The sequence below is a fragment of the Sorex fumeus genome, unplaced genomic scaffold (assembly GCF_029834395.1).
Source record: "Sorex fumeus unplaced genomic scaffold, SorFum_2.1 ptg000002l, whole genome shotgun sequence".
NCBI classification, from domain to species: Eukaryota; Metazoa; Chordata; class Mammalia; order Eulipotyphla; family Soricidae; genus Sorex; species Sorex fumeus.
In genome coordinates this window covers 81,979,754-82,005,975 of record NW_026606059.1, presented here as the reverse complement: position 1 = coordinate 82,005,975, position 26,222 = coordinate 81,979,754, and the positions used below count along the sequence as shown (strand labels likewise).

The window sequence follows — 26,222 nt, the reverse complement described above, 5'->3', positions numbered from 1 at the left end:
GGCTCCTGGAGCCCCGGAACTAGTCCACACCCCCGAGGGTTACCTCCAGACACCTGTTCCCAGAAGGAAAGAGAAAAACAACAAAGGACTTGGGACAGTCCTAGTCTAATTTTCTGTTCTTTCCAGCCTAGATACAATCTAAACTGGCAGGCAAAAAAAAAAAAAGGGGGGGCTTCATAAAAAACACAAAAGGGGGAGAAAAGAGAATTACTTCAACATTTTGGCTTATGATGCTAAAATTTATTATTTATCTATTTACTTATTTGCTTCGGGGCCACCACCCAGCGGTGCTCAGGGCTGACTCCTGGCTCTGGGTTCCCGGGGACCCGACGTGATGCCAGGGATCGAACCCGGATCGGCTGCACCCAAGGCCAGCGCTTTGCCAGCTGCACTGTCTCTCCAGCACCATGTTGCTAAAGTTTAAAATGAAGAACTAAGAGATACTTTCTGCCTTCAGCCAGCGACCTGATGGGTTCTCGTGGGAGAGGCGAGTCTCCGTCTCCGGAAGCCTGTGCATAGCAACTGGCGTCCTGACAGCGCAAGGCGGCCAAGAGGCGACAATGGAGGCACGTTCCCGCCGAGCCTCTGCACAGCCACACAGTGCAGACGAAACGTGTCCGAAGGCTGAGGAAAGCAAAGGGCAGCTGGCTCCACGTAAACAAACACGGGAGAATACGCAGTCACAGACCAAAGCAATCTTTCTACGTTAAGATGATTTTACTAAACAGCTCTTCCTAAAAATATTTGTTTATTTAAGATGCGATGAAAAACTGTAGACAGAAATCCAGTCAAGTAATAGTTTTCGGTTTTTGAATTACAAAATGAACCTTCGCTCATTTTTCCTGAGAAGATTTCTACAGTATGTTACAATAATGTAAATGCAATTAAATGGCCGGTTTTATAAACCTTTGTGATTGATTAAAGAGGATATTTCATTTTCATCTGTTTAAATTTCCATTAATAAGAATGTCTCATTACACATTTACTAAAAGCCTGAATGAAACAATGGACAGATTCCAAGAGCAAACAGACATTTTTTCTTTTCCCATGAAGCTAACATTATGGAATTTTAACAGATGTTCAATTTGGTCATAGTTAATAAAATGAATTATGTAGGATTAAAATAGGGTTCAATATGTTTGCACTGGACTTGAACTAAAAAACAATTTTACATTAAAAGTTTTGGAAAGATTTATAAGCATTATTCTTCTTCTCAGTGAAACTACCATGACATGGAAAGCAAGGGAATTAATTACAGCACTTACTGCCCTGACTTTTTTCTACAGAAAATGGACTTATAAAAATTTTTTTTGTGAGGGGCAGTTTGGCCCAAAATTCATGGTGCTAGGGGTTTCTCCTGGCTCTGTGCTCAGAGTTCATTCGCAGGGGTGCTAAAAGGACCATGCTGTGCCAGGGGCAGAACTGGGATAAGCAGCATGCAAGATGGGTCCCTTAAACCCTGTACTGTATTTTTCCGTGTGTATGTGGGGAGGGGGTTGGGGGGCGAGGGGTTGTTGGGGCCACGTCCAGCAGTGTTCAGGGCCTCCGGGTTTACTCCTGGCTTCTGGCTCTGCATTCAGGAGTCACTTTTTTAAAAATATATGTATTAATTTTCATAAAAGTAGTTCACAATAGTTCATTACAGATAATATTCAAACACCCAGCCCACCCGCAAGCATCTTCCCATCACAATAAGAGGGAACTGTGTGAAGGTTGTTGTACTTCATTCTGGAGCCATTTAAGTCCGTATGTAAGAGAATACAAACAAGTAAAACCACACAGATGTGTGCTGCTTTTGATAAGTAAGTGAGATAGAGTCTGAGAGGTCGCGTGGCTGCGCGCCCCAGGATATTTCGGGAGTCACTCTTGGAGGTACTCAGGAGACCATATATGGTGCTGATCACCGGCATGCAAGGCCACCTTGCCAGCAGTATCTCCTCAGCCCATGTACTGTAATTTTAAAAGGGTTAAGCAGACTGAAAGTGGGGCCAGAGAGACCTACAGTGGGTTGGGTGCTAGCCTCGCTTGCCGCTGACCTGAGTTCAATACCTGGCACACACATGGTGCCGGGAGTCCTACCGGGAGTGATCCCTGAGTACTGCCAGGTGTGTCTCCCGCACCAAAAGAAAAAAAAAAGACTTAAATCTTAGCAAAGCATAGACTCTGGTATTTCATCACCTATCTAAGGCAAGGACTACACACAGGACTACATATCGAATGCTGAACGAGCACCATAGACAATCCTGAGTCCTGGAGAGCTCCCTCAATACTCTCAAACGGCCGTGTTTCTCATCCAGTACAAGCATAAGAAATAATCAGATTTGAAGGAATTAAAAAAACAAATATTTACTGAATGTGGATTCTGTGGAAGGCAATCCGCAGAACCTGTGCATACTAAAAAGTAGTGACAATTCAATAGCTGTTTTCAAGAAAAATTTATAAGTTCCTTTGGAAGACAAGATATAATTATATGTAGTCAAAACTGAGAGCTAAAAACAAATCAAAAGAGAAAGGATGAAGCCAAGCAAAGAAAGTGATTTCAAATAAACATACTCAATGGCAGATATACAGAACTGATAAAAGCAAAACATTTTTTTCCTCAGCTGAGAGAATTTTCAGTTTTCTGTTTTCCTATCATGAGCACAGACAAACAGTGCTCAACCTTAATGATATGTAAATAAGCAAAAGACATTCATGTTAGAGTTGCTTCAAAACATTTTTCAATGGAACACATTCAAGCACTGCATTCAGAAAGCCTGCCTCTAAATGGGTAATCCTATTTGGCAAATTACCTCCAGTAAATTATTAATCTGACTCAAAAAAAGAGAATAACCATAAACATTTTCCAACCCACTTCCATTAATAATTTTACTGTTGGAGCTATCAAGTTGAATAGAAAAAAGTATTATCACTAGTATGTTGGACTTTGACTATAAAAATCACGATCACGACCACCCTGTTGTTTGTCGATTGCCTCGAGCAGGTGCCAGTAACGTCTTCTTCGTCCTAGCCCTGAGATTTTTTTTTTTTAAAGTGCCATATTCAAGGCTTTTTCAGGGTTAGGAGAATGAGACCCATCATTGTTACTGGCATTTGGCATATTGGGTACGCCACGGGGAGTTTGCCAGACTCTGCCGTGTGGGCAGGTAACATTTGGTAGCCTGCCAGTTTGTCCAAAGTAGGAATGAGATGATAAGATGTCGTGCGGCCGCAAACGCGGCTGAGTGTGATAATCTCTGGATCCTGGCCGTTGTTGGAGTTACACAGCAGTTGGTGGGTGTAACTGTCTAGTTACTGGCAGGTCCAGTCCCAAACCATGCAGGCTTGGAGATCTCAGCCCCGGGTCCCACACACCTGGGTTCCTCTGCCAGTTCTTTTATGCGTGAGGCTCATCCAAGTGTGTGGAGAGTGGTCCCAGCATGGCCTTGGCTGGGCCCCGGAGGTCTTCAGCTGTTGGGCCCTGGTGGAGACAGTCACTATAAAAATAGTGAACTATTTTTATAAAAATATTTATATATATATAAATTATATATAAATATGAATATTATATTTATATAGAGAGAGAGCTGGAGAGATAGCACAGCGGTAGGGCGTTTGCCTTACAAGGGGCCAACATGGCTGACCCAAGTTCGATTCCTCTGCCCCTCTCAGAGAGCCCGGCAAGCTACCGAGAGTATTCGATATGCCAGACACAGTAACAACAAAGTCTCCAATGGAGATGTTACTGGGCCCACTCGAGCAAATCGATGATCAACGGGAGGGTCTTTACCTTTTACCTTTACCTTATATAAAGGAGAGCCCGGCAAGCTACCGAGAGTATTCCATATGCCAGACACAGTAACAACAAAGTCTCCAATGGAGACGTTACTGGGCCCGCTTGAGCAAATAAATTATATATAAATATAAAATATAAATATATTTTAATTTATTATATTATAAAAATAAAATATAAAAAATATATATTTATATATAATATAAAATATATTTTATAAAAAACTATTTTTATAAAAAAAGACAGACTATAAAAACAGTGAACATAAAATCAGTTACAGGTTGTAGTTTGCTAACTGAATAAATTATTCTTCTCCACAAGACATCTGAAGGAAACATTCTCCATTTGTAGCTGAGAAGCCTTACAAATAGTAACCGATACCACTGGTGTCTGGTTCAAACACAATTGTTCCTCATCACCAGAAAACAACTCTAGGGGCTGGAGAGAGAGCACAGCGAGTAGGGCATTTGCCTTGCATGCAGCTGACCCAGGTTCGATCCCCAGCATCCCCAAGCAATGCCAGGAGTAATTCCTGAGGTCAGAGCCCAGAGTAATCCCTGGGCATCTCTGGGTGTGACCCAAAAAGAAAAAAAAAAGAAAACAACTCTAACAATCAAATCCAGACAGACCGATACTACACCCCTTCGCAAGAATCAAACAGGCTAGAGGCAGGGTTCTCCCTCCCCATCACAGTGCTGAAAGGGGTCTCCTCAGCCTGCCCCAGAGTTGGAGGAAGGCAGACAATGCGCAGAGCTGGCACAGATGGGCAAACACTCAGGAAGGTTAAGTGATGTGCCAAGAGCCGGCAGCTGGTGAGGAACCGAGTCACATTTTATATACAAGCACCATTTCCTCTCGAGCACTTTCAGTCACCAAGAAAAGGAATCTTCATGACTAACATTTTTTTGAACACACACTGATGGATTAAACCGTAGAGTTCACGTCACAAAGATCTCTCTCCACTAAGGACTGGGGAGACAGTATAGGGGGCAAGGCACTTGCCTTACATGCAGCCCACCCTGGTTCAATCCTGAGCATTGCACATGGTCTCCTGAGCACTACTGGGTGTGGCAATTCATATATTCAAATGAATTTTTCTATGAGACTGAGGAATTCTTGTGAATTTCAGGACACACTGGATAAGTTGAGCCTCCTGATTGCTAGTTTTTAACTGCATAAACAATAGATTCTGGCAGGAGACTTAATTTTCTGAAGACTGCTAAGAAAACTGGGGGAAGAGGATACCTCAACTCTTTTTTTTTAATCTTTTTTTGGTTTTCGCTTGTTTGTTTTGTTTGGGGGCCACACCCGGCAATGTCAGGGGTTATTCCTTGCTCTGCACTCAGGAATCACTGACCATTTGGGATGCGAGGAATCGAACTCAGGTTGGCTGCATGCAAGGTAAGTGCCTTACCAGCTCTGCCATCACTCAAACAGATTTTAGTGGCTATTCTCTACCAAAAAGAAGCCAGAACTTACTCAGAAACAAAACAGCAATACTCAGGCATTGAGGCAGTTCAAGCAAGCTCCTATCATGGATGTGCAGAAGAGCCAAACGCCAGTAATGTCACCTCCAAAATCCCCAAGACACATGTCAAGCTCTTACAAAGACTTTCCCATGGACTTGTTTTCATGCCCTGGCAGACATCTGCTGGCTGAAAGCTGGCCCCCTCCTCCCGGCAAATACTGCACTTGGTTGAGCTCTTCCTTAGAGCATCCTTGCATCACAGTGAAATCACTTCCATGGGGGTAAAAACCCCAATTCTGAACAATTCTGGTGCATTTGCTCATGCTGCATCTGCTGCCTAGCTGACTACTCAGTGACTCTCCTTCAGAAAATAGGGCCCCATAAGAGCACTCCTCAAGATCATGTTCACCCTTGAACATGCATCTCACTTGTCTGTTTGTCTGCTTGTTTCCACTCTGCAGAAGCCTGTGTTCTCTCCTGAACACGGTTTCCCTTTCTTTTCTCTCACATCTTTCTAAGCAAGTTTCGTTCAATAAAATCTAGTTTACTTCCGCCCTCCCGCAAAAAATTTTTTTAAATTAGGGCAACATGCATGCTCAGACACGCAAATTAAAGACTTCAGTCAAAATACATTCTTAGTAATGCAACTAATACTTATTTCCTATCACTCTAGCGTTACTTCTTCTGTACTCGCAGTGGCACCTTGTCTATGCATATCATTACAGCACTATTACACGGTACTGCAAAAGTATCTTCTCATGTTTCCTCCTAGGGATTATCCCCAGCATGGAGCTCAAAACATCATGTGGCGATGGGTATCAAACCCAGACATCCTACATTCTGCATGCACACCACTCTGAGGCATCCTCTCCCTGCCTGTGATACACACATTTTAAGGGATTGTGAGTCAGAATCTGTGGATGAAATACATTTATTTCCAAGGCTTAACTTGCGGCTTTTTTCTCTGAAAACAACTTTCCTTTCACTGCAGTCTTCCTCCATAAAGTCCTTTTGATTTATACTACGATGGTGAGGCTGCTCTGTATAAGACTTTCAAAACAATGGGCGCTCTGAAATCAGTCTATGAAACAGCTCTGATTATATTCCCTGCCGCATCTTACTGCAGTACCATATCATGTGATGCTTGGCCACCTCCAGTTTGACCAAGCTCATGTGGAAAATGAATACTGAGTGAAATAAGGGGTATAATCTGACCTTGCTTATCCACAGTCCAAAACTCACAGTAACTGAATCAATTTGGGAAAACGCAAAAGACAAGTAAGCAATCGCCACGAACATCAAATGCAACAAAAAATAACATGTGACAGCATTCACAAGATCTAAAGAATGTACATGATCTATCTTATAATACATGGCTTCAAGCTTCAATCTCATGTTAATGGGCTACTGCTAGGGAGCAAAAGCCATTTTAAAGAAAAAATGTACATAGAATAAATGTATAAGTTTTCTGGTGATTTTCACTAAGGCTTTGATGTACCTTCCTATTGAAACAATCAAATAAGCCCTTGGCAAAAGATTAGATATTGGTGTCAGAATAAAATAAAAATTGAAACTATTTATAATGCAAAAATTTTGTTTGAAGCAGAGATATCACTTCTTATTTTTCTCATTGTGAAACTAAGCTATATTCCACTCACCAATAATTCTTCTCCCATTCTATCAGAGAATCTCTACAAAAGCATTATTTCAAGGAAAATCAGTTCTGAAGGATCTTTTATGAATACGCATAATGCAGAAGACCCCAATTAAATTTCCAACAAAGCACTGCCATTTTGAGTAAACAAAGCCATTTCAGTAGGGGCACACGATTTGCAAGAATTGCAGTCTAGAAATTAATTACGAGTGTGACATATGTCAAAACAAATTTTTTAAAGAAAAGAATGCTGTTATAACCATGCGTTTTATCTATTTGCTTGCATGCAAAGCCAGTATTCTCTGGTGAGCCAATACATTCATTTATTCAGCAACTCTTAAGAAAGTAAAGGAGGTTCATTGGCCCTCCTCCCTTTTCCTGCACCCAGGTGAAAGCTACATAAATAATGCTTGTGAGTCAGAAAATAAGTACAGAATGAAGATAAGGTACAGGTGATATTTTTGAAAGGCAGAAGTCATCTTCACACATAGAACTAATTTTGAAATTAGTTCTATCTTCAAACAAAAATTTTCAAAGATCTACATCATGTCCACCATGCAACACAGAAGGTTGTGGAATTTAAAGTTTTAAATAGCATGTACCCTTGCTAGTTTTCAAAAAGAAGATCTGTACTCTATAGTACAAAATCAAAATTTCACAACCACTGGGAAATAAAATGAGGGGTTTTGAATTCCGATATTCTGCTAACAGATATTTAAATTGAAGCCATTTTTATACATGAAAATGAAATGGATTTAATAGACCTCCAAATAGAAAAGCAAAACAAAACAAAAAACCCAAAAGATATGATGCAGATGTATACATACCCTTTTCCCATGAAATGGATTTAACAGAGACTTCCAAATAGAAAATCAAAAATAAATCAAAATATGATACAGATGCATGCATATTCTTTTCCCAATGTACAAATACAGCAAGTCATCACATTATGTTTTAAATCCCTACCTTATGTGTCTGTTGTAGCTCTATAAAGCTGGGGTGGGGGTATTCCCAGGATGGAAAGTCTTTCCCCACACCAGGTGGCTGCTCAGGGTCCTCTTGGAGATGCTCCTAAGACCACACTGCACAGGGGACTCAACCCAGACCTCAGGCCTGGAGAAGCAAACAGTTCAGTCCTTTGGGTCATCGCCCCCCAGTCCCAAGATTGAAACTCTGAAAAACACATTTCCCCAACTCAGGAACTTCTCTTTTCTCTCCATAGATCGACAAGGGCTGGAGAGAGAGTACAAGGGTTACCGCTCTTGCCTTAACAGCAGACTCAGGTCAATCCCTAGCATCTCCCTCTCGACAACATTAGGAGCAACCCCTGAGCACCGACCCAGGAGTACCCCAGCACACCACCGACTGTGCCAATTCCCCAGACACAAAAGAAACAACCAAAGCAGCCCGGCGATGTATAAATCAACCTCTAAACTTCAAGACAGCCTCCCCGAGGGCCAGGGATAGAGCCCTGCAGTAGGGCACTTGCAGGGGGCAGACCTGGGTTCAGTCCCTGGCACTGAAACACGGCTTCTCCTGAGTGCGACAAAAGCTACAACACACTGAACATTCAGAAGTGCAGATTCAGCAAGGATATACTGGAATCACTTTGCTTTCTCAACCGAAAAGAAAGGTAGCAGATACTGAATCCCAGACTGTCACCAAGAGTTAGAAGGCCTGAGGCATGAGCAGCTGGTGCATCACACCACACTCCCCAGCTCTGTGGCGTCATCAGCAGGCAGGCGAGAGAGCACGCTTGCTCTCCCAGAAGGCTGGTTTGGTTATCAATTTCCCATTACTCAGTATGTTACAGTAATTAACCGGAAATCTTACCCACGGGGGCGTTTTATTATTTTTTTTAATATGTCAGGCAATTTTTAATCTTTCCCACAGTTAGTCGTTTGAGAATGGGCGTTCTGACCACTGAGCTTGCTCTTTCAGCAAACTAATTCTATCCACTAACTAGATGGAGGAGATGAGATTAAAGAGTGCTTTACAAACTGACAATAGCGCCCCTTTTTGATTTTTTAACTAATTTCTCAAAATTAAATTTAAGGAACAAAGCCCATCACTCTTTCACAATTCAATGATGAAACTGAGTGATTACCTCTCTCAAAACTGTGCTCTTGTAGCCTCGATATAATCCTTGGATGCCCTGAAAGATAAAAAAAAAAAAAAAAAAAGGGCGAAGAACTCAGCTGGAAGAACAGACATTTCTGAATGATACTGTGAATGAAGCAGACTACTTGCTCAAAACTTTGAGATAAAGATGTTCACAATGATGGCAATTCTGTAAAAGATTAAGTGTTCTGGGCCAGAGTGATAGTAGGGCATTTGCATGTGGGTTGCCCTGGGTTCTATTCCCAGCATCAGGTATGGTCCCCTGAGCACTGCCAGGACTGATTTCTGAGTGCAGAGCCACCAGATGTGGCCCACAAAGCTTTTATAGAAGACAAGTGGTTCTAAACTGGGGCCAGAGAGAGAATAAAGTGGGCAGGGTGCTTGCCTTGTACAGAGTCAACCTGGACTCAATCCCCGGCAGCTTATGTGACACCCCAAACCCTGCAAGGAATGACCTTTGAGGCCAGGGCCAGGAGGAAGCCCTGAGCACTGCTCTGTGTGGTACCCATTAAACAATAAAAAGAAAGACAAAAAAAACCAGTAAAGGTTTGTTACCTCTCATAAGATATAGACCCAGGTCAATTTGTCAACTTCTTTCAAAATGAAACAACTCTAATAATAGTTTAAATAATAATAATTTTTTTAAGAATTGTTGGTTTTTGCTTTGGGGCCACACCTAGCAGTGCTCAGGGCTTACTCCCGGATCTGCACTTAGTGATCAGTCCTAGAGGGGCTCAGGGGACCATGGGGAGGGTGGCACAATTGAACCCAGGTCAGTCACATAAAAGGCAAACACCCCACCCACGGTGGCGTCTCACCAGCCCCCAAACTGATGTTTTTTTTTTTAAAAAAAAATAAGGATCATACCCAATGGTGTTGAAGAACCCTAAGGTGCCAGGGTTCAACCCGGGGGCCTCACATATGCCAGGCATGTGCTCTACCCATTGTGCTACATCCACAGCCCATTACTGACTACAGACTGATTTAGTGTTAATTGGCTTCAACATTTCTTCTCCTGAAGAAAACCCTTCAGATTTCCGAAAGCAAAGACACAAAGAATGCTGAGCATCCTTAAACACGAAAATAAGAGTGACAAGGCAGGGGTGCAGCTCAGCAGCAGAGTACTTGCCTTGCATGGATTAGGCCCTGGGTCCGATCCCCAGCACCACAAAGAAGCAAACAAAAAGAAAACAATATTAAGAATTGCATATTTTATACTTTCAGAAGTCAAAGAAATTCACTAATAACCTGACAGAAGCTCTGGACAGGCACTGACTTATGTACTTATCCATCCATCTAATTCAAGGGACTCTTCTGTTTCACGGATCTCATTATTTATCAACGGCTCAACATCTCTTCATCCAGGTGAGAGGGGCCATGAAGAATAAATTTTCTAAAAATCAGACTCATTTCTTTGTGGTTGATTTCCACTGGGAGCAAAAAAATATAAAATCCAAAAAAACAAATACCTGCAATCTTCTATAAAAGTATATAAAGTTAGGACAGTTCAATGGCCCCTAGTCCCTTGGCCAACAAAAATTATTTCTGACCCACAGTTGCTGTAACACTAACCAGTGAAAGAGGAAGAACATTTTGATATAAACAGCACTGTAGTAGTCTCTAATACCAGTTCATTACTAATTTTCTACCATGAGTACTTCGGTAGAAATTATCTTTGGAGATAATTTAAATGCAATTATCTTTGTCCATTTTACATATTAATTACTCCATGCCTGAGACCAAAAGAACTATAGACTGATTACAACGTAGGAAACATGTATAGTATTGGCATTTAAGTTTTGCTTAGAAAATTGAAAAACAAAACAAAACAAAAAAACGAGAAGGCAAAAACAAAGAATCTTTGCATAAAATTTACCATGATTAGCCATTAAATTTAACAGTAAGGAATCTCCAAAGTCTCTTGGTAAAAGAAGCACAGTGTTCTTATTAGCAACTATAAAATATTTCCCACAGATGAAAAGATCTAATAAACATGTCTCACCTCTTCATACAGGATGTCCGAGAAAATTTTAAATGTTCTTGAAGAAGCTGATACCTGTGCCCTCTGCTTAACTATTTCAGAAGGAACTCGAATCAGGCAGGCAACCTAAAAGACAGAAATTTAATGATATCCTAAAAATCAAGTAACTGCATGGGAGAGTAAACTTTTGCATAAGCAAAAAAAATATAAACTTTACAAAAGCATATGTGGGGCTGGAGCGATAGCACAGCGGGTAGGGCATTTGCCTTGTAAGTAGCCAACCCAGGTTCGATTCCCAACATCCCATATGGTCCCCTGAGCACTGCCAGGAGTAATTTCCTGAGTGCAAAGCCAGGAGTAACCCCTGAGCATCGCTGGGTGTGGCCTAAAAAGCAAAAAAAAAAAAAAAGCATATGCATGGGCTCTGTGCAAGAAGACATCAAAGAGTGGTTTGTTGTTGGGTTTTTTTTTGTTTAAGACAAAATAATGGACATACGTTTCATCAGCCCCAAATTTTTCTCGCTTGCCCTGTCTTGATCTTCCCATATTAGCCACACTGGACTATAGACTGATTACAATGTAGGAAACATGTATAGTATTGGCAATTAAGTTTTGCTTAGAAAATTGAAAAGCAAAACAAAACAAAAAAACGAGAAGGCAAAAACAAAGAGTCTTTGCATAAAATTTACTACGATTAGATATTAAATTTAACTAATACCTAAGCTCTTTGGTAGTATGATGCGCATTTACCTAATTCTGTAACCCAGACACTTATTGCGATGTATCATATGTATTTTAAAAATATATAATTTTCTCTTCTTCTAAGTGATAACACCCCGAGGACAAGAAATACAGGTATCAACCTTACAAATCAATGTAGAGGGACTATCTGGATTTTTCTCCCCAGCTTTAGCTGAATAGTTGACAAATAAAACTATATCTTGCCATTTGGGAAGGAATTAATTTTTGTGTTACTTAGAATAGAAAGTAAATGACTATGCTAAGCACTAAAACAGATTAAATAGTTTGTCACTAAGGCCTAAACTTTACTTTTGGTAAGAGTAAACTTTGATAGACTTTTTAATCCATGCTCACAAACCAGGATGAAAATAAAATATTGTCGAAGCTTTGCATGGACCTCACAGGATCCTTCTTGGCATCTAAAGCTCTGTTGTTGTTGTTGTGTGTGGTTTTTTTTTTTAAGAAGGTGAAAAAGAAATTACAAAGGCAAGAGCAAAGAAAGAAAAGGATACAGTAACTCCTTGTATTTTTCAACTCAAGAGGTCAAGAATAAAATATGACCCCAATATGTCAAGAAAATAGGAATTGCCTACTTTTATGCCTTGGCATAAATATTTGTGGATCTTCATGCTTCATAACCCACCATGTTCTTACATTACGTTTTTATTTCTTAAAAATACACAAGCCCAAGGAAACTTCGAAAAGGTTTTCAGATGAAAGACAATCTAAATAACAGGCGAGGTCCAAAGCAGCCAGCAGGGCTTCCTGACTCCCCCTGCCACAGAGGGGACACAGGGTCAGGGCAGGGCCCTCCTCCAGTAGCCCCAGCTGCCTGCCATTTGGTTTTCTATTAACTCTGATCTTTCTTAGATTTGAATCTGAGCTACAAGGGAGGATTTAAGTGCACACGAACAAACACGCATGACGGCATTGTAATTCTGGGCAGGAGAGATAGGTAATGTCATCGGCAGGTCTCATTCATCCTTCAGTGCATTGCTCCCACATAAGTCCATGTATTGGTGTGAATCTAGGTCACAGAAATAGCTAAAGGTCTTGTTTCATATGTTAAAGTTCTATGAAAAGACACAATTCAAGTCTTCCGCAAAGAAAATCCATGTTTCCATCTTATCAATATCAAAATGCAACACTGGCTTCCATATTAAACACAGCAAAAGAAAACAAGCAAACTAGCAAAAAAAGATAAGCTTTGGATTAAAAATTTATAATAGTGAATTAACTACCAAGCTGGTTTTTTAGTATAAATAGTTCATTTTGCGGAAGGGGGGGGGCACCTGACAGTGCTTAGGGTTCACCCCATATGGTGCTGGGACTGAACCCAGGCCTTCTGTATGCAAAGCATCCACAAAGCCCAGTGAGTAATCCATGGTACTAGCAAAAATACAGTTTATATAATTTTCACTTTTGCAATGGAGACTGAAACACTACTTGTATTTTTTTTCCTTTTTCTTTCTCTTCTTTTGCTTTTTGGGTCACACCTGGCAATGCAAAGGGGTTACTCCTGGCTCTGCACTCAGGAATTACTGCTGGCAGTGCTGAGGGGACCCTATGGGAATTGAACCCGGGTCAGCTGCGTGCAAGGCAAATGCCCTATCCACTGTGCTAACAATCCAGCCCCACTACTTGTATTTTTAAATGTCATGACCAAATAAGACTGTGTAAAAGGGGAAAAAAAAAAACCACAGCAGACTTTGATTTCTCATCTAAAATGAGTGAAGGGAGGGAACAAAAGAGGGAGAGAAAAATGCACTAAAATCTGTTTCTTTTCTTGCTATATCCAACTTTCCTAGCTCCAAGCACAACCAGGGTTTTAGCCACTTCCACCTGCTGACTCCCAAATTGCTCATCAGAGTCATTACGCATCACCAATATCTGTATTTGAGGGGTAGAGGAGTTTGAGCCCCCTCAGCAGTGATCGGGGCCTCCTCCTGGGTCTGTGCTCAAAGGGTCACTCCTGGTGGGGCTGAGAGGAGCTAGGGTTGGTAGCAGGCAAGGCCCCTTAGTGACCACTACAGTAGCTCTTCAGCTCCCCAATATGAACATTTTATACTCCCTCCAAATATTTCAACATAGCGTATACAGTCACCAATGTCAACCATTCTCTAATAAACCTAATCAACCTGTAAATAGTCACGTGCTATTAAAGTCTAATCCTCTGCATTTCATTGATAACCAACCAGCCATTTAGAAGTAACTGAGGGTCAATGAAACAAGAGGAAACTCCACATCTTCTGATTAGTATTTCCAAAATTTCTTTTCATTCAATGTGTATCATGATTGCAACAATTTCCCCTTACCTGTGGCCTCACCTCCCACAGTTTCATTGTAAAGTAAGATACTTGAAGTTGTGCTGTGTGCACTATTAATGCCCCTCGTGGGAATCCTGTATCCGCTCTCCTGGCATCACCTGTTCGCCTGGAGGAGCCCACCCAGGGGAGGACTGGCAGCTGGACTTCCTACAAACGCCTAAACACTCAGAGCACAAACATTTATTGGTTCTCATGAATACCTCTGCTGGGTGGGAGAGGCTTTCCCCGCCCACACTGAGAAAGCCAGAGAGGTGTTTCTAAATTTATACTTCAGGAAATAATGCCTAGATTTTGCTTACCTAAGTCACCACAGAGAAAAAAAATTTCACTTTGAAATCTTTCACTTTGAAAGCACCTCAAGGGGGGCCAGAGGGATAGAACAGAGGGTAAGGCATTTGCCTTGCACAGAGCCAACCCAAGATTTTACCCCTGACATCTTATATGGGCCTCCAAACACTGCCAGGAATAATTCCTGAGTAAGAGCCAGGAGGAACTCCTTAGTAAAAATTTTTTTCAAAAACCTCTTGATTCAGAGCTGGTTCTTCGAGAAAATTAACAACATCGATTAGCCTCCAACAAAACTCACAAAGAAAGGGAGAGAGAAAACCCTAATAAACCGAATCAGAAATGAAAAGGGGCTCATTACAACAGAAACTACAGAAATTCAAAGGATCCTCCAGGGAGTACTTTGAGAAGCTTTATGCCACGGAACATCAAAACCTCGAGGAAATAGATAAATTCCTAGACTCCTACAGACTCCCAAGGCTGAACCAAGAAGACCTGGAATACCTGAACAGACCTATCACCATCAAGGAAATTGAAATGGTAATAAAAAGTCTCCCCAAGCACAAAAGTCCTGGCCCGGATGGATTCACTAGTGAATTCTTCCAAATCTTTAAAGAAGACTTACTCCCAATCCTCTTTAAGATTTTCCACGAAATTGAAATATCAAAAACACCTCCGAACAGTTTCTACGAAGCAAATATCACACTGATACCAAAAGCAGACACAGATACCACAAAGAAAGAGAATTACAGACCCATATCCCTGATGAACACAGATGCAAAGATCCTCAACAAACTACTGGCAAATAGAATCCAATGACTCATCAAAAAGATCATACACCATGACAAAGTAGGATTCATCCCAGGGATGCAAGGATGGTTTAACGCTCGGAAATCAATCAACGTAATCCATCATATCAGCAAAAGAAAAGATAAAATGGATATGATCATATCAATAGATGCAGAGAAAGCATTTGACAAGATCCAGCACCCCTTTATGATGAAAACCCTAGCCAAAATTGGTATAGAGGGGACTTTCCTCAACATAGTTAAAGCCATCTACCACAAGCCTACAGCAAGCATCATCCTCAATGGGGGAAAAACTGAGAGCCTTCCCTCTAAGATCAGGGACGAGACAAGGATGCCCACTCCCCACTGCTGTTCAATATAGTACTGGAAGTACTTGCAATAGCGATTAGCAAGAAAAAGATATTAAGGGCATTCAGGCAGGAAAGGAACAAATCAAGCTCTCACTATTCGAAGATGATATGATACTCTACTTAAAGAACCCAATAACCTCCACCAAGAAACTCCTAGAAACAATAGATTTGTATAGTAAATTCAAATGGAAAAATAAGCTCCACGAATAGCTAAAGCAATTCTGGGGAAAAAGAAAATGGGAGGAATCAACCTCCCTAACTTCAAACTCTACTACAAAGCAGTAATAATCAAAACAGCATGGTACTGGAGCAAAGGCAGAACTGCAGACCAATGGAACAGGGTTGAATACACTGACATCTCCCCTCAATCATATGATCATCTAATCTTTGATAAAGGTGCAAGAAATGTGAAGTGGAGTAAGGAAAGCCTCTTTAACAAACTGTGCTGGCATCACTGGACGGCTACATGCAAAAAAATGGGCTCAGAACTCTGCCTAACACCATGTACAAAAGTAAGATCAAAATGGATTAAAGACCTCAACATCAGACCAGACACCATAAGGTACATTGAAGACAAAGTTGGCAAAACCCTCCATGGCATTGAGGCTAATGGTATCTTCAAAGATGCCACGCCACTGGCCGAGCAAGTGAAAACAGAGATAGATAAACGGGACTATCTTTCTCCCTCTCTCCTCCTTCCTTCCCTCCCTTTCCCCTTCTCCCCCCCCCCCCTCCCCTTCTCTCCCCTGCCCTCTCTCCTCTCTCTGCTGTCCTGTGTCTCTGTCTGCCTCCTCTCCCCTACCCCCAACATTTCTCTAAATTTCTTTCAATGAAACATTTTACTTCACTTATTTTTAAAAAGGACACTTTGAGCACCACCCATTCACATACCCTTTATTGCAATCTAGTGTTATAACTGTTGGGTTTGTATTATTAGCTTTTATTACTCTGATTGTTGGTAAACTAAACTTTATCGTGGCTGCGTACCGTCATGAAAAACATGGCATGTACAGTATGATGAAGGTCAGCACTATCCTCAGTCTCAGACGGCTACTGGAGGTCCCGAGTTAAGGTATCAGCTAGTTATGCTTATAAAAGAAAATCTATAATACACTCAATAGAAAATTAATCACATTCAAAGCAAAGTTACTTCGCACTTTGCCAAACAAACTCAATGAAGCAAATGAAAGAAAAGTCTTGACGCTGATAATTTTTGAAGGAATAGTTCGCTTGCTTGCGTCTTATTTCACTTCTTGTGTAATTCCCAAATCCTTTCTAGAAAGCATGATTCCAGATTAAGAATACCTAACCATTTAAAACCAAAACCATCTTAATAGTTCATTTGTGTGTCAATTCTGCCATCTTCTGGCTATAAATGGAATCACAGGTGAACAGCAATTTCTAAATGAGAATTTACTCTTTCAGAGTCTAAATTCTATCCACTCATACAGGAACATAAGTCTATCACACCTTCCTCACTTACAGGATTCTTCTGATTCTAATACCTAGTAATTAGAAAAGATTAAATTTCTCTAACCAGTAGTCTTCTTGCCTGATAAAATAATCTAGATTCTAGACAGGAAGTCAACTGTTTTCTCAGTAAATACAAATATATAATGTTTTAGGTCTGGTTTATAAGGATTGCTCAGAAAATTTCATAGACTCCAAACTTTAAATGGATTTCTCTAGGGGCTAGAGTGACAGTACAGCAGGTAGGGCATTTGCCTAGAAAGCAGCTCACCCGGGTTCGATTCCCAGCCAGGTATAATTCCTGAGTGCAGAGCCAGGAGTAACCCCTGAGCATTGCTAGGTGCGACCAAAAAAGAAAAAAAAAAAAAAAAAGGGGTTTCTTACTTCTGGACCTTTCCACAACAGAAATGAGCCATGATTTCATTGAAGGCAACAAAATCCTAGTGAATGGATGCAACAAAATATTTACAAAAATTTCTACCAATAAAAAGTGGTTAAAGTAGTTTAAAATTTAAACTAACAATTTTTATAGATTTAAAACAAATTTACTCATAACTTTGAAGATCAGGAGTCCAAAATGGGTCCAACAAGCTAAAAGTGATATATCGGTGTGGTTATTTCTTCTGGAAGCTATAAGAGTGCACTCATTTCCTTGCTTTTGGAGACCACCTTTATTCCTGCATCTGCAAGGCAGAAGCGTATCTTAAAAGCACTCTCTCCTGTGTTCCTCTTTACAAGAGCCCATGTGATTGTACCAGGCCCAGTGAGATAATACAAAAATTCTCCCTATCTCCAGACTGTTAATTTGATTATATCTGCAGTCCCTTTTGTCGTGTTAGGTAACATTTCCACAGGTTTCAGCATCTAGAATATCTTTATGAGGTCATTATTTAATTTACCAGAGTAAGTGAAAGAAACTTAGGATTCTTAAGGAGGCTTCTTCTTACTTTAACCCTGAGCGAACTCAGTTTGTAGCACAACCTATGTTAAATCAATTTCCATCTCCAGTTCCGCATTAGAAATATGACACTGAAAGGCAGAAGACAAAGATGCTCCTGGAAGAACACAGAGAAGTGGTTGCGGGGGGGGGGGGGGGGGGGGGGGGGGGAATAGCACAGCGGGCAGGACATTTGCCTTGCATGAGGCAGGATCCAGGTTCAGTCCCCAGCATCCCATACGGTTTCCGGGCACCACCAGGATTAATTCCTATTCCTGAGTGCAGAGCCAGGGGTAACACCTTAGCATCACTGGGTGTGACACAAAAAACAAAAACAACAACAAAAAAAGAAATGGTTGTCTATCCTGTAATCAATACTATGTAGCATTTTAATACCCACAACAGTTGAAAACCCTGAACAAGTCACTAAACTTTAATTTTTGATTTGAAATTTTTATTATGATCACGATCACGACCATCCTGTTGTTCATCAATTGCCTCGAGCAGGCCCCAGTTGTTGGAGTACACGGAGCTTAGGTTTATCAGATTGTACCCATCACAGTGCTCCCGAGTCACTCCCATTACTTTGTCAGTCTGTAACCACTTCTATGCTCTCTTCCCCAACCAATTTGTAAGGCCTCATCCTTCTTAGACACTGAAGCTGTACTGTAAGTCAATATTGCCTTTCTCCTCTCCTTATGTCTTTTGAGCAGTTTACTTTATGCAATGTCCTTTTGTATGGATACAGGAAGACAATTAATTAATATTATGCTTTATAACTTAGGATTTAATTGGCTTTGAATATTATTCACCCCTAGGCATCTGTCTTCTTAGCTTCCCTCAGTTGCCCTCACTTCCTAGCACTCCAAGGGCAGGGTCCTGACGTGGGACTGGATGGAACCAGGGCAAGCCGGTAAGTTATGTGCTACCCTGGCATCGCGATGGGCCAGGCCAAGGTGCCACAATTCTTAACTATAAGTTAAGAGGTTGATCCTAGGCAAAGATGTCATTATCCAAAAGCAACGACGAGACTAGGGCCCTGCTGCTAGGAATAGGAAAGATATCTGGCCTGAGCACTGCAGTCTGAGATCGAGATGGCCCTAGGAGAGCAATTCTATAAACTCAAAGTATTTCTTACTGTGTCCATACAAAATGATTAATATTATGTATGCTTATATGTTGGTTGGACAAGGAGAGGAGAAACACGTCCTAAAAGCAGTTTTCCCATGTGTCCTGACTAGCTTGGATGAGACTGTTTTCTCCCCTTCAAATTGTCTTCAGTAAATGATTTCAGTATATTGAGACAGTTTCCCCTTTCTCTCAGAACCCTGGCTGGTCTTAGATATGCAGATCTCAGGTGGTAGCCAGGCTGGTCTTTGGGGTGCAAATCAAGGTGCTTGCAGCTTGTGAAAGTGCTTGTGAAAGGTTTCAGCTTGGCTTTGTATCTTCTTTCCGGAGGCCAGTATTACTGGCCTGCGGATGCAAGGAAACAATGTGGATGTAAGGAAACAATGTATGGTTTGCCACCTCAATGTTCTTTCTGTAACTCCTTTTGATGACATCACTATATTGTGCCCTTTAGAGGTACTATGATCTATATAAGGGAGATTTCAGGGCTCTCTGGGGGGACACGTGCATCAGAGAACCTGGGAAGATGGGGCTGAGGACAGAAGCTGGGAGAATAAAGGCGCACGTGCTTGAGGATTCCTGAGGCCTCCATGACATACATCTCTTCCATGTAATAAATCGCTGCTAAGACCAACCAGCCTGGCCCTCGTTTCCTTCCTTCGCCTGACCATCGCCATCGACCTCCTTGGAGTGGGGAAGCGCCCTGACTGCCGGCCTTTTTATTTTTTGTGTGTTTACACAACGATCACGACCATCCTGTTGTTCATCAATTGCCTTGAGCAGGCCCCAGTAACGTCTCCTTTGTCCTAGCCCTGAGTTTTTTAAAAAAATGCCACATTCAAGGCTCTTTCAGGGTTAGGAGAATGAGACCCGTCATTGTTACCGGTATTTGGCATACTGGGTACGCCACGGGGAGTTTGCCAGACTCTGCCGTGTGGGCAGGTTACATTTGGTAGCCTGCGAGTTTGTCCAAAGTAGGAATGAGATAATAAGATCTCGCGAAGCCGCAAATGCAGCCGCACGCTTCCGGGAGCTGGGTTTTATAGTCTCTGAGTCTTGGCCGTTGATGGGATTACACGGCGCCAGGGGGCCAGTTGGTGGGTGTGACCCCTGCCTACTAGAATTTGGAGGATCTGGGTGGAGGATGCTCAGCCCCAACCTGAATTTTTTATATTCCAACTAATTCCCTCCCCAAACAATAATATTTTTAAAACGTGCTACATGTAACCACTTATGTTGCACAGGACTAGAGTTAACACTTTTTGGGTACACTTACTTATCAAGAGCTAGGCTGAATGCTTTGTAAGTGTTTAGTCACCTGATCCTTGTAAGAACTGTGAGAGGGGTGATGTTAGGTTGGATGACACCCTGTTCTTCAAGACAGGGGAAGGCCAACTGATGAGGTTATGTAATGGCCCAGACACACAGCAAATCCGCAAACAAGGCCCAGTTCTATCCTGATCTGTGAAACCTGACACCTCATGATCCACAGACTGCCTCTGGAAGCTCAAGATAGGCCCTTGATGATGAACCAAACATGACGGCCTCTGTATCTGTACTGCAAAACATAATGCCCAAAATTAGAGCGTGTGTAAGAAGGAAATTGTCTGCCATAGAGGCACAGGGTACAGTGAGGTAGGGGTGGCGGGAGGGATACTGGTGGCATTGGTGGTGGAAAATGTGCACTAGTGGAGGGATGGGTGTTCAACCATTGTATGACTAAAACTCAAACATGAAAGCTTTGTAACTGTAACTCACGGTAATTCAATTAAAAAAGACAGGCCACTATTATTTCATAAATGCTCCTCTGCGGTAGGGAAGGTTGGAGCCACACTAGGCAGTATTCAGGGCTTAAATCCTAGTTCCATACTAATGAATCACTCCTGGTGGTAGTCAAGAAACCACCACATGTGGTACCAGGGACCAAACCAGGTATCAACCCGAGCAACATGCAAGGCAAGCCCCTTAACTCGTGTACTATCTCCCCACTCCAAACTCACTATTTTTACAGTCTTCAAGGAGTCTGTTAAGATTACTGTTCCTCAGCACCAACCACCGTACCAGATATGTAACAGCTCTCAAACAAGAAAGAAGTGTGCCATCACAAATCAATTCCCTTCGCTCCTAATGACAAGCTATCTGATAAAAGGTAAAGGCCCTCCCGTTGATCATCGATTTGCTCGAGCGGGCCCAGTAATGTCTCCAATGGAGACTTTGTTGTTACTGTGCTTGGCATATCGAATACATCACGGGGAGCTTGCCAGGCTCTGCTGTGCGGGCGAGATACTGTCAGGAGCTTGCCGGGCTCTCCGAGAGGGGCAGAGGAATCGAACTTGGGTCGGCCATGTTGGCTGCCTGCAAGGCAAACGCCCTACCGCTGTGCTATCGCTCCAGCCCAAGCTATCTGAAAAAAAAAAAAAAATAATAATAATAATAAGACTGTGTTAAGTCTAAAACTCAGACTCCCAAAGAAGTGGCTATTTCTCCTTCAGGAGTCTGGTCCTTGAAGAAAAGGGATTCTTGATTGTAGACCCAATAACTGACCAAGTCACCTCTCGTGGTCTTAGAGGGCTTTTGTAACTTCATCAACCTAGATGAAAATGTTCTTCCTTCACTCATTGTATAATAAAGCTGGGCTTAACTTTGTTCTGTCAACTCACACTTCCCTGAAATAAAGGGCCAATGCAAAGCTTCCCCTCCCTCTTGTTCTCGTAACTAAATATATCAGTGGAATGCACTGCATTAGGCCAGGACTCACCACCATGGAATCTGGTCCTCTCCAGCACATTAGGGAGAGAAAAGCAAGCTCCTGAAAGAGAACACAATCTGGAACGGGGGGACAGAGGGAGTCGTGAGGACACTGGCACGATGGTAGTGGATCAGTCACTGCACAGAGCCTCCCAGAGAACTGTCTCTCCCCACCAGCTGCTGGAACTCAGCAAGCCAAGTCCTAACCCTCCCCCGACCCTGGCACTCTCTCCTTCCTCTTCTTCCTCTCCCTCCCTGCAGCCTTCCTCAGTTTGGGAGCCACACTGAGTGGTGCTCACACTTCTGGCTCTGCACTCAGGGATCACTCCTGACAGGCTTGTGCTACACTTAGGGATCATTCCTGACAGGGAACCACATGGCATGCTGCAGATCAAACCTGCGTCAGCCGCGAGCATCCACTGTACTGTCAGGCTTCTGCTTGCATTACATTCTCATTGGTGCTGCTCCAACTGAGAAGCAGGTGTGCACTTACTGAACTTAGCTATTGCAGAGGTGAAGCACATGACAAAGACAGAACATGCCAAAGGACACACACATGTGCTATGGCAGGCTCAGGGGACTCTAGGGGATGTCAGGTATCCATATATGGGTTGGTCTGATCCAACCTGCTATACTATTGCTCTGGCCCCCAGAAGCACTTTAACAAGAGTGACAGCTTTGGCACAAGGACAGCTCACCTGGCTGGAGTGCAAGCTGTGTGTGCTGGGGGCTCGGTCTGCTCCCCAGTACCACCTGGCTCCCTGGGCAACAAATGGGGAGTGCACTCTGAGCACTACCATCTTTCCCTGAACATCTCTTGCGCCCACTTTCCCCTCTGCATCCTCCTGCACCTCAACTTGTTTAGTCATCGGCCCTCCATTCACACATCCACTTCTACACAGCTGTCAAAGCGCATGGGGCAAAATCCTTACCAGAGCAGATGAGGCCCTCCCCCCACATCCCCTGCCATCACCTCCAGACCACCTGGGGCTGCCAGCCATCCCTGGGCTCCATTTCACGTATGAAAGTGCTTTTTCACACATTCAGGACTCCTCTCTATACCCACCAACCTAAGGACTACTACTGTCTAGACTGTGGTGTCAGGGTCAGCTCGCCTGGGAGGGCTTTCCTGACCGCCTTCACCTCTAGCATCCAGACGAAGCAAACCTTCCCTTGCCTCATGGCAACTTGTATTTCCCTTAAGACCTATAACCTCCCATGTTCTTGTAGACTTCCACACTCAGGTCTACCTCCAGACTCAAATCTTAAATCAGAATCTTGGGGGTGGTGGGAGGGATGCTGGGACCAATGGTGGTGGAAAATGGGCACTGGTGGAGGGATGGGTCCTCGAAACACAAGCACAGAAATTTGTAAGTCTACAACTGTATCTCAAGGTGATTCACTAATTAAAACAAAATCAGAATCTTGTTTAATCCTCAGTGCCTGGAACACAATGAAGACTGAAGACCCAAATCCACACTCAAGGACAAAAGTAGCAGAGGAAACCAAGGTGAATGGAACCCAAAATGGCCCTTATCAGTGGGGGGTGGGGGATCAAAGAGGTGCAAGTGATGGGGGAGGATACACAAAGGAAAGGCTTTAAGTATGACAATGAGAAGCAGGATTTGGAGGGGGCCAATAGGGGACCTCCCCACAGTGCTCAAGAGCCCAAAGGCCACAGCTGGCAACACTCAGCCCTGCAATGTGGGGCCTAACAATTTCACGTGTGGCAGCACTGTGGGGAAGAGGAAAGGATTCAGTGCTGTGGGTCGAACTTAGCACCTGTGTACATGTCAGGTATATGTTCTGGCCCTCTGAGCTATCTTCCCAGTCCCAAAGCCGTCACACCTGCAAAAATGCTTGCACGCACGCGTGTGTATGTGTGTGTGTGTGTATTTAGGGCCACACCTAGCGGTGCTTAGGGCTTACTTCTGGCTCTAAGCTCAGAGATGACTCTTCGCAGGCTCAGGACCATAAGGGATAGCAGGGATCAAACCCAGGTGGGCCAAGTGCAAGGCCAACGCCCAACCTGCTGTACGAGCTCTCCGAATAGCAAAGGAGAATTAATACTCATTAACAGGTGGGTGCTTCAATATCTAATATGATTACTTCAAACCATAAAACACATTTGAAAAGTTGCCAACCTTCTATTCCCGTGTTGAGTGGAGACCAATAAAGATCACGAAACATGCTAGATACACACTTTAAATAACAGCCTGACCAACTGCTGACACGCCCCCTGAGGAAAGCCCAGTGGTGGTGGGCTCTCTGCAGTGGAGCCGATAACCCTACTGACAGCACCCGCCCTTCACCAAACTCCAGGGACCGGTTTCAGCAAAGAGATGGAATCAAAGCGTGAGTTTAGGAGTTGGGGAGACAGTACAGGACTTAAGATGCTGGCCTTGACTGTCACTGCACTGTCCCCCAAGCACTACAGGGAGTGACAGCCAAGCAGAGAGCTGGGAGTCGCTGCAAGCACCGTGGGGTGTGGAGCCAAAAGCCACAAACAGAAACGTGAACAGGAGCTCAGTGCCAGAGCTCAGTGGGCACATGCTGTGCATGCAGGAGGGTTTTATTCCGAGCAACACAAGGAATCAACCCATGAGCAGCATTCTGCCAGGACCAACCCCTGGGCACTGCCTGGTATGGCCCCAAAACATTACTATATGCTGATATCCAGTGGGACACCCAGAGCAGGTTCGCTGACCCGGGGACTGGCCCGGAGAGCTAAACTGTGGACACTTGGCTTCATTTTCAAGGCTCTTCAAAGGCAAGGGCCTCAAAGAAGTCAGACATGGGAGCAAGGCCATTTCTAACTGCAAAACCCAACCCGACATGCCTGCAATCTTCAAAACTCTGGAACTTATTAAAGCCAGGAATTTCTTTGAGTGATGAACAAAAAAGGAATCCCACTTCTGATCAGCATGTGAGCAGTGGTCCTCAGTCTCTGCCACAGCTAGACTATTTGATTTGGCTCTGTGATGCCAACACAAAAAAGTCACTGTCTACTAGGATATAAATTTATACTTTTGATCACCCGAAGCTAGAGATATCTAAGTATCAGTGAAGAGCAGAACAATCAAGGAATCTTGTTTGAAACCTGCACTGCGGCTACCATCTCTAAAATCTTCATTTCTAGCTGCTGCACGGGCCCTGGACACTCATCTATTCAGAAGGCAAAACACAACACGATCTCTCAGCTTTCTTAATTCCAAGCTGGCAGAGGGCCAGAAAGGGCAATCTACCAGCATCTGTGTGTATAAGAAAATTCATACGAGTTGGCCAGGCAGATATCATATTCACAGAGAATACTCTGGGTGGTAAAGAAACTTCAGCATTCTTTCCTTTCTGAACTTAAAGCTAAAAGAAAGGCCCAGGAGGAGTCCTAATGGAAGGCCTTTAAAAGAGAAGGGGGACTGTCCTTCTCTCCCAGAAGGGCCCATAACACAACACACGCCATAACCATGCCACCAGACCCCACACCAGGCTGTTTCACTCGGGGGCCCTCCCCGATCCCAAGGGACCCAGCCCCGGCAGCCGAAAACCTCCAGAACTCAACCACCGCCTTCACGCTCTGGCTGAGCCTCACCCATGAGTGAACATATTCCTGGACCGCGTGACATCTCATATCTCACACCACCCATACCCTAAGAGTATCGCACCATATTTGATGGGGTTTAAAGAGGCAAAGAGGCAACCACTCTTAGGGGAAATATTGTTTTTTAGAGACACACACCCACACACATATAAGCACATTAGGCTCAACTTTTAGAACATGTTATTGATCTCTTATAGAAGGGCTTAATGGCCTCTGGGTGAAATACAACAATCTTCACTCAGTTTCTCTAAGGAAACTTTTTGGGAGCATTTTCTGCAGCTTTTCATAACAAACAATACAAAATCAATTATTTCTGTTCCTATTTGGGGCTTGGGCTGGGGTTCAGGATGGAAAAATCTGAAATATGGTGGTGGGAAGGTATAATGGTGGTGGGATTGGTGTTCAAACATTAAATGTAATTAAACATTGTGAGCTACTTTATAAAATAAAATAGTTTTAATTAAAAAAAAGAGATGGGAAAAAAATACAACCCTTATAATGTTACAGTAGCTACTGCACTAAAGTAAACCTTCCCCAACAAGTCTCATCTAATTACAGATTCTTCTTCTCACAGGACTTCTTCAGTGTGTGATGAAAACTGAAATAATTGAGATAGGGATTTAGAGATTTGGTACAGCAAACTTCCTAACAAAAGTGGTACAAATGGGACTCTTATGACTATCGTTATATATTAAATCTTATTTGATTGATTTGACGTATCCCAAATTACAACCATAAGGTAGAAGGTTGCAATTATAGTTTTATTAATTCATCATTAAGTTTTAATAAAGCTACTGCTACAAATAATGGTTATTATAGCAATATTCTTTTGT

The 26,222-nt window shown here is 42.8% G+C and overlaps 1 protein-coding gene across 3 annotated transcripts in view; it reads right to left on the bottom strand.

Annotated features, from left to right (window-relative positions):
* LOC130045885 (mitochondrial S-adenosylmethionine carrier protein) overlaps window positions 1–26,222 on the bottom strand; it is a 139,011-nt gene that overhangs the window by 94,303 nt on the left and 18,486 nt on the right. For 2 of the 3 annotated variants that reach the window (XM_056138793.1, XM_056138868.1), the window contains exons 4-5: window positions 11,018–11,122; window positions 9,002–9,049 (exon numbers count right to left, since the gene is read on the bottom strand). The exons of the other annotated variant lie outside the window; for it this stretch is intronic. In XM_056138793.1, the coding sequence (XP_055994768.1) occupies window positions 9,002–9,049; window positions 11,018–11,122 (153 nt within the window). The remainder of the gene's footprint in view (window positions 1–9,001; window positions 9,050–11,017; window positions 11,123–26,222) is intronic. 3 annotated transcript variants of the gene reach the window in all.